The 9547-nt window shown below is 31.3% G+C and overlaps 1 protein-coding gene across 1 annotated transcript; it reads right to left on the bottom strand.

The window, feature by feature from the left end:
- Positions 1-39: 39 nt before the first annotated feature.
- LOC125049742 (protein downstream neighbor of son homolog) lies at positions 40-8462 on the bottom strand. Its single transcript, XM_047649179.1, has 10 exons — positions 8234-8462; positions 8008-8129; positions 7497-7692; positions 7187-7320; positions 6562-6784; positions 5922-6072; positions 4932-5137; positions 3973-4176; positions 1514-1706; positions 40-1022 (listed from the first exon to the last, which is right to left on the bottom strand). The coding sequence occupies exons 1-10, from the start codon at positions 8312-8314 to the stop codon at positions 844-846; spliced, it is 1689 nt and encodes a 562-aa protein (XP_047505135.1). The 5' UTR covers positions 8315-8462; the 3' UTR covers positions 40-843.
- Positions 8463-9547: the final 1085 nt, after the last annotated feature.

Here is a 9547-nt window from a genome sequence, read left to right as displayed (position 1 = left end):
TTGATGGGTTAGTAAATATTGGATTAAAGACAAAGGAACTCATTTATGTAAAGATTTTAATTCACAAAATAAATAATAGCTTAGTAATAAATTGATTTAATATCAAGGACACTTTATCTTATCAATATATGTATTTACAATGTGTCTAAAATGCAAAGAACTGTTTGACAGTTTTAATGAACAAAATGATGGCAGTCGTAAAATAATTATATCAAAATATTAACAGATTGTTCCATGTTAAATGGATAAGTATGAGATAATAGAAGTTACTGACATCTTTATTAAATTGAAGAAAGGTTACAATTCGACATATTTGTTTTCTGGTTTAATTATTATAATTAAACTAATACGATTAGAAACAAAAAACACATATACAGGACTTAAACAGGCGTTGCAACTCTTGAAATATGTGAGTTTTGTACACATACATCAAACAAATTTTATTAAAAAGAAATCACACAACAATTTTAAACCAATAATTTTTAAGTTTACTTTTCGTGGCACAAATCAATTGTCACCTAGAAAATTTATCTAAGTACAGAATTTAGTCTCCGAAACGTAATTTTTAAGTAAATCAAGACATAATCACTAAATATATAACAATTAATCATGTTTATACCCACGAAAATATTTGACAGATATGAGTGTCTAATTACGGCAATCTATTTCGGCTGAAAATGGTCAAAAAACCTCATTTAATTCAACGTCATAGTAGTACATAGTTTTATTTTATTTGGTCTCTGCGGTCAAACATCAATTAAGTGTCAATTCTCAAACATCTTTCAAATTTTCAGTCACCGCAATATGCTCAAGGTAAACCTCTAGTGTTGCCAGCTCATAATATCACCACGTAAACGTATCATCTTCCGAATTATATTTAACACTATCCAAAGAAAGGATGCTATTCGTTTCGGAGGAACAAAAATGTGTTAATAGATCTTCACTTATACCACAGTCTGAGAGGTTTTCCTTGTTAAATGCTTTGGCGAAGTGGTTGGGCTCGTTTTCTTTCGTTGATTCATCTAAAAAAATATAACAGCCATTGATAGTGATAGTTTTAGATTAATTATATAGTGTTGCCAACCTTTCTGTTTTTAATATAAAAATCAATATCATTGAAGGTATTTAAATTTCGAATTTCGATTTACTACATAAAATTCTACTTAATTATTTGTATTACGTATGGTAAGGCGTTATCGATAAAAGCTGTATTATTAGAAAAAGTATGTTCTAATAAAAAAAAATAGTAAAAAAATTGTATGTGATTTTATGGATTTCCATATGGTTAGGCTATACGACTTTAAAGTCAAAATGCTCATCAAAAAGGCTTATGAGGTATTTTTTGGTTGAATTTTGGGATTATATTAAATGTTTTATTAATGTTTCTATTTGTAAATTATATTTAATAGAAGGATTTAGTTGATCAAAACCTTTCAATGAAATTAGCTTTACTTATAATGCAAGCTCGATGAAGCTGTTCAAAATGTAAAATATAAAAAAATTCAGCTCTTACCCTCAGAAATGACCTTTGCCGCCCAAGAGAAGGCCAGCGTTGGCTGATGATGTGCGAAAGTGGCGCTGTATTGGGCATTGGATGTGGTATTTAACACTCTGAATATTGAATGAAGGGCAGTCGGCAGAAGTGGACCTCTTAACTCTATTGAGTAATATTTTTTACTGTCTGATAGGATTACGTTTTCGCGGACCTGAAAAATATAAACCATAATCTATTGAGGTAGGAGAATTCTTTACGCGCCTTTAATATAATCCGCATGTATAATATAAGGGTTAGTGCTATTTTAATTTATTAAATAATTAACAGTAAACATAAAAACATTCTGAATAATCAAATTAACTTTTGCATGAAGTATATGGTTCAGCTACTTAGCGCGAACTACATCTGGCTATAAGGTTAGGTACTTAGATAAATATCTGCGCACCGAATATCTTTTGTCAAGTTATTTGAAAGTGAAAGAGAAAGAGAGAGAGTGAAAAGACCCCGTAAGACATATTTTAGGATCGTTTTAATTAGGTTTTATTTTGAGGATTATCTCTAGGTTTTTACCTATATTTTGTTAAAACTATAATTTAGACTATGGGACTAAAGGCTGTCTCTGAATGGCTCTCAAAATAATTTTTACTTTGAAGGTTTTAAGTTCGAAATAATATTTAGGCCGAGTAAATACATTTACACTTTATAGAATAAAACGTTCTCAGAAATGTGTATATCCTATGCTGTCCAGGATTGTTACTTTATGTATTTCGACTGGTTACTTCTATTGATTGAGAGGTTTTTAATAAAATTTATCATATTTGGATACTACATTGCTACATTTTCAAATTAATTTAAAATGTAGCAATATATAATATTAGGTCCTTACATATGAAATTGGCGTTTTACGTTTTGGCTACTTTGACCTCAAATATCTCCTCTTTGGTTAAGAATTCCAAATTAAAATTTGTACAGCTATTTACTCATGTATTTGTGCTTGACCGTCATTCATTTGTTTTTTTCTTCTGCTTTTTTCTGTTTGCATCACTCATTTTACAAAATGGAAAACTTAAAGTATCGCATTGTTTACGAGTACGAGTTCCGCCGTGGCACTAGTGCTGCGGAAACGACTCGAAGGGTGAATGATGTGTATGGCGGTCATGTTGCAAAAGAAAACACAGTTCGTTTTTGGTTCCAACGTTTTCGTTCTGGAAATTTCGACCTGCAGAACAAGCCCCGTGGACGGCCTGAGACCCAAGTTGATAATGAAGTATTGAAGGCTATTGTGGAAGCGGATCCATCGCAAACCACGTCCGAGTTAGCTGCAGGCTGCGGTGTTAGTGATAAAACTGTTTTAATTCACATGAAGCAAATTGGGAAGATTAAAAAGCTTGAAAGATTACCTTACGAATTGACTGAAGCAAACCGGCAAACGCGCGTCGACTGCTGCGTTACATTACTGAACCGGCACAATAATGAAGGTATTTTAAACCGAATCATTACCTGTGATGAAAAATGGATTCTTTACGATAATCGGAAGCGCTCAGCGCAATGGTTGGATCCTGGCCAGCCAGCCAAATCCTGCCCCAAGCGAAAATTAACCCCAAAAAAGTTACTTGTAAGCGTTTGGTGGACTAGTGCCGGTATTGTTCATTGCAGTTTTCTCAAATCTGGCCAGACTACCTGATGATGTCTATTGTCAGCAATTGCAAACCATGATGCAACAGCTAGCGGCTAGACAACCTAGGCTGGTCAATCGCTCCGCGCCACTGCTACTTAACGACAACGCTAGACCACACACTGCACAACAGACGGCTACCAAATTAGAAGAGCTTCAATTGGAATGTCTAAGACATCCTCCGTACTCCCCGGACCTTGTTCCAACAGATTACCAGTTTTTTCGAAATTTGGACAACCTCTTGCAAGGGAAAAAATTTTACTCTGATGGGGCAGTCCAAATCGCCTTCACAGATTTTATTGATTCCCGTCCGACTGGTTTTTTTAGTAAAGGGATCAATGAACTACCTATGAGATGGCAAAAGTGCATAGAAAACAATGGTTCATACTTTGATTAATTAAATATATTATATTTAAAAATATTCGACTTTTTGTTCCTCCCATACAAAACGCCAATTCCATATGTAAAGACCTAATATTAATTTTCGGCTACATTTTCAAATTAATCATAAGGTAAAGTAACGGATTTGATAGATACGCTCATAGAAGCATGCGATTTTTCTAGAAAACTGTGTAATTTAATTTTATTAATTATTATTCTTATTTTGTTTCAAAACAAACCCTTTTGTTTGCTTGTATGCCAATTTTCATAATAACAAATATGAATTAAAATAGTTATGTATAACAAAAACTAACATGATTATATTATTTTGAAATGGCTTCCCTGTAAAGTTTACTATTTGTCAGATCCGTCACTATCCGTCACCGTATATATGAAAAAATAAAAATAAAATAAATATTACCTTTAAAGACTGCAGCGTTCCTCCATGAAAGGCTGTAGGAGATAACAAAGTGGGTGGGACCCCCGCGAAGGGTCCATTGGGGCTGACTAAAGACTTGCAGTTGAGAAGGAAATTAAAAAGGGCCTGCGCATCCGCGCCTCGTACGGCCACTAAAGACTCGGCTGCATTGTCGACTGTGCTTTCTGCTGTATGGGCTAGTCGGGCCTATAAATATAAAAATTCGATTAGAAATAATTATTTACTTGTTGCAAGTCGCGGTCATTTATTACTAATATCATGAAGAGTTAAAGTTTGTGAGGTTTTAGGGGGTAATAATAAGATTTTTTTTGGTAGACTTATTTGTTTGTACACTGGCTGAGTTCACAAGAGTTGCTTCCTATATTATATGATTTAGGTATATAAATATATATTTTTTTAATGTTTTTTATCTAGGTTAATTGGTGTGGGGTATAGATATTGTGTCGTTCTATCGAATTAGTAATTACTGTAAAGATAGAATAATGATATAGAATAAATAAATAAATAAAAATTATTTGCCAGAATATTAACAAGTTTTACAACAATTTTATAGGGATATAAGAGTGACGAAGGTAAAACATTAATTAGCTAATTGCGGCGTTCGTTTATTAATAAGAACTGTCGTAATATATATTTAATTTTTATACAATATTTAGAGATGATTTTATATTATATTATTTTTAAAATTTTAATATATATTCGAAACATATTGTCCCAACTCAATTCGTAAGAGCACATACATTAATCTGTCTCTTCACGAAACAATTATTTCTTCGGAAAACAAAGAGCCTGTTCTTAAAATTTCAAATTAGTATCTTGATGATGTAAAGAAGTTTTAAAAAAATATTTTTCGTAAAATACTCTTTGACTTGTATTTTACGAAAAATATTTTTTATACACAATTTCTAAAGCATTTTTTTTTAAAGAAATGCAATACTGACCTGCGCATTATTTATCTTATTAATTTCATCAGTTTCCAATCCCATTTGAGAAAGGAACTCATGAGGATCCTCTTCATCCCCCGAAGCATGTTCCCCTGTGTCCATTGTGTCATAACAACTATCGTGGGAGGTATTCTTTCGATCTTCCTCCGAGGTATTCATCTTCTTCTTTTGATCAGGCCTGAGTGGCATCGTGTATTCCACATCTAGAAATTGGGGATAGAAAATATTAAACCTGAAACTAGGGTAGATCTTTCTTCAAATACTCTACCCGCTTGTTCCGACACGGCAGCACAATTAATTTTTTTATTTGGAAATATATATATTAGAATGCTACAATATCCCCAGTTATTCGTGGAGGAATTTTTCAGTTCAGTGTTTATTTTGAAAAGATTTGTTACACACATACAAAACTGCCTTTCTGGAAATATATATAATGCGGACGAACATCCTCTAGCTTCTACAAGGTACTTGGTAAAAAATATTTAAATAATTTTAATGATATAAACTTAAAGATTTTTATATTACTAGTAGACTCGGCCAAGCGTTGCTGTGGCTAAGATTTTTGTTATATTACATAGTAGTAAACTATTCAAGAGAAACGGCAGGAGAACACTTATCCACCATACTTTTTTGGTGATTATGCCATTCAATTGTAGCTTATGTGAAACGTTGGTACTTTCAACACAGCGCCATCTGTTAGAATTGTGACTATCAAATAATAAACAAATATTTTGCAATAAAATAATATTGAGGGTATAAATTGAGATGTAAGCTATCCTATATTTTAAGTTGGATCAAACTACACACGGTGTGCAAATTGATTGATATCGGTTCGGTAGTTTAGGAGTCTATAGCTGACAAACAACGTGACACGTAATTTATATATATATATTAAGATTAAATTTTGTAGCCAAAAAAAATTTTTTCTCACATTACAATTAAAAATCCAGCTCAAATATGATTCAAGGTTTTTAATTTATCACTCACCCTCTTGTCTTAAGGTCTGTCTGAAGCCCCTAGTTGTGGGTGCTATTAGTGCTGTGGGTTCAGTCATTCCGCAGATTCCAGCTGCTAGGAACAGACATGTAAATGTGTTTCCACAGACATAGAAATATGGACAGTGTAGTGCACGTAATAGCTGTAATATAAAATAGTTAGTTCAGGAAAGTGTTTAGTTTTATACAAAATAACATGACAAAATTTTTGTTCAATGTAAAATACAACTAAACATTAAGACGTGATTACAATTCATTAGTACTTTAATTTATATTTAAACAGTCTTAGTATATTTATATAAAATACTCAAAAAATAACAGATGACAATTAAATTTGTAAACCTTACTTTACACGAGTTTTAAATACAAATAGGTTAAAACCAAAGCCATACAAAGAGCTAATTTACGAAGTTTAGACTGATACACTGGATTGATAATGTTTATCCACCCAAAAATACAAATATATAACCTCATTCAGGCTTTTTAAGGCTTTCTTTCTAATTGCTGTTGTTGTTAAAAAAAAATAGAATATAAAAAAAACAATTTTATTTTCCTGAAAGAATCTGTGTGTAACATAAAATAACAAAGATAATAATAATGCAGAGGTTTAATAGAAGTTCTCAAACAGTTACCTGAAACAAAGACCTAAAACTCTCTGTCCATTCTGTAAGCAGGGCTTTTTTGACCTCTTCATTGGTAGCCAGGAAGCTGGTGGCCGCAACTCTGCCAGACCGCGGAAAGAGATTTAACCAAGGCAAGTGTGGATGTTGCCAATATAAACATGTCTGATGAAAACGCGCTCTCGGTGACGTGTCTAATGTAGATGAAGATGTTGTGTCTAAGCATCGGACGAATCTGCATTAAAATATTTTAAATTAGTTTTTAATGTAAAGAAACTGAAATAGAGTAACTTCTAAATTAAATAAATAAAATCTTTAGTGTTTTAAAATTCTTTTTACCTGAAAATCAATCTTTTTTCAATTAACAACACTCAGGGTCTGTTTCACAATGTATGGATAAAGTACCAAATAGCTATGCAACACAAGTTATTTGGAAGATAAATTGTGCTATTTGACACTTCATCTACTCATAACTTATGATGGACTTTATGTGACAAATAGCGCTATCTGACAGTCGTGAAACGCAACAATAGTGTTTATCCTACCAATAAGTAATAAATAGCTAATTTGGAACTTATGTAGAACTTATCCGTACATTGTGAAACAGATCCTTAATATTGTAAAGTAAATTACATACCCAGTTATTCCTGAAGCTTCCTCACTAGCTTTTAATTTATTTGTCCATGGGAATGGTTTAGCTGACATAAGTCTTAATTTTGTTTTCAGAGCCCAGTCTATTGGCAGTTTCTTGTACTTCTTCTCTATTACTTTCTGCAAGTATAAATGGTATAGTTAAAAATATTAAACATGAATTAATTAATGTGATATGACAATGAATTTAGTAGGAAAAACTTCTGGTGGCCAAAAGCTTCTATGAAGTTTTATAAGTGTCTGATTATTTATTTGATCAAATAAAAATACACAATCTATTATATTATTATACTTACATTTTCTACTGTATGCACAGCAGTGAATTTTTGTAGAAGATTGGAAAATGTTGATAATTTTTCTGTGTCAACTTCATGTGCTGGTTTCTCAATTACTTTAGGTAAATTTAATAATGCAAAAAGAGTTTTATCATTTGATTCATCTAGTTGTATAGTATCATCTAATTTTACTTTTTTATTCTGTTGTGCAGCTGTCCTATAAAAACATAGTTTTAGAGATTCCTGTATTGCAAAATTACATATATCAGAGCAGTATAAATAAATGAAAGCCTTTCTCTGTACCAAACACATGTTCAGATTGTTCACTATGATTTTAAATTGAGACACCATAATACATGGAAGGACATGGCTCCTGTGCATTTATTAAAATGGATGTTAGCACTTAAGCTAAGCTTATTATGTAAGCCAGCTTAAAATGGGTAAGTAATTCTAGTGAGCCAGTTTCATTTTAATAAGGTACTGTGTGCTCTGCATGTAAGGTTAATTAAGGTTATATTTTGTTAGAACTTACTTGGAAAATGGATTTTTTCTTTTATCACCGTTAAGAATTCTAGAGAAATCTAAGTTAACAGACGTTTTGCTTGATGAACTTGTTTCTGTAGGAATCGAGTTTGAGGACTGTTTCATACGTTCCTGTAATATTGTTAATGCTTTTATTTAATGGGAAACTTAACTCAAATTAGTTTATAGTCACACTACAACGATATATAAATAACGCATATTATCGATAAACATACCTGTAAAGCTTTTTTACGCTTTTTTAGTTTATGTATCTGCATAACTTGATTTGGTGTTTTCCATGGCGATGGCGGGTCCATATTAATCAATTTTTCAAGTATGTATAATTCTAATGTAAGTTTGAGCACAGCCTTTGAGTTCTATAAGTTTCTGTTGAAAAATAAATAAATTTTAAGTTAAACTGTAAAGTGTAAACACATTTTTAAAAGTAGTAATAACAATGATGACAATTGACTATTATTGATGAATGAACTAAAAGTTAACTTTGACAAATAACAAATACAAAATATGGGAAAACTGACATTGCCATTAAATAATAAATAGTAATTTCTTGTCATATCTGTGTATTTTTAACCGACTCCAAAAATCGAGGAGGGATAAAATTTGACGCTTTTATGTGTGTGTACGTCCATTTAGTTCTCTGGAGTCTGGACAATATAAGATGTCTTAAATAATAGTAAAAGTATATAAATACCACATGTAACGTGTGTTTTTCAAGTACCGTTAAAATGCTTGTTTATTTTTTCTACTGGATAGTTTTATAAACAATCTAACTATGTGGTTTAAAACATCTTTCACTTCGACGGAGTCTTTACCAATATATTTATCTTACCTATGCTAAATTAGACAAGTATGAAATTTTTTATCAAACAAATTTAAATCTGTATCAAATTAAATGCATTAGTTACGTTCTATGATAGGCTGCATATTATATAATAGGCTGTGAAATAGTTACTTCTCTTAACCTGAAATTTACGATAGTTATCCATTTTATAAACTATATAATAAATATAATTGATATTACGACAACGACAGTTTTTGACGTCTCAAGTTTTCATTAAAAAATCTCGTAACTATTTCTATTACTTACTTGATTTTACAAAGTATATCAGTAGATAGATTTTATTAAGATATCTTTAAACTTTAAAATGAAGCATATTAATTAATTGCTGACAGTGAAATTGTAAGTGAATAAATTTTAAATTCGACTTAATAATTTTTATTATATATACAGGTGTGAGGTGTGGCATAATAAATATATAATATAGTAGCTGCGATTAGAAAACCTTGTGGGGGTTCAAAACAATGTTTTATGTTTAAACAGATTGAAAAATATTGGTTGTTTGTAAAGTAGGTTTACGATCGAGATGTTTACGTGATAACGTCTTATTGGTGATATAAGTTTTTGGGAAGTAAGGAATTAATGAAGATAACAATTTTTTCAAATTATAAATTACATCCATCGTTTTATTCACACTTTTGATGTTACTTTTCGGGTGTAAAATGACAAGTTTACTTATTCGACTATGATA

The sequence above is a fragment of the Pieris napi genome, chromosome 5, assembly GCF_905475465.1.
Source record: "Pieris napi chromosome 5, ilPieNapi1.2, whole genome shotgun sequence".
In the NCBI taxonomy this organism is placed as follows: Eukaryota; Metazoa; Arthropoda; class Insecta; order Lepidoptera; family Pieridae; genus Pieris; species Pieris napi.
The sequence above is the reverse complement of the archived record's forward strand: the minus strand, read 5'-3'. Positions and strand labels throughout refer to the sequence as shown.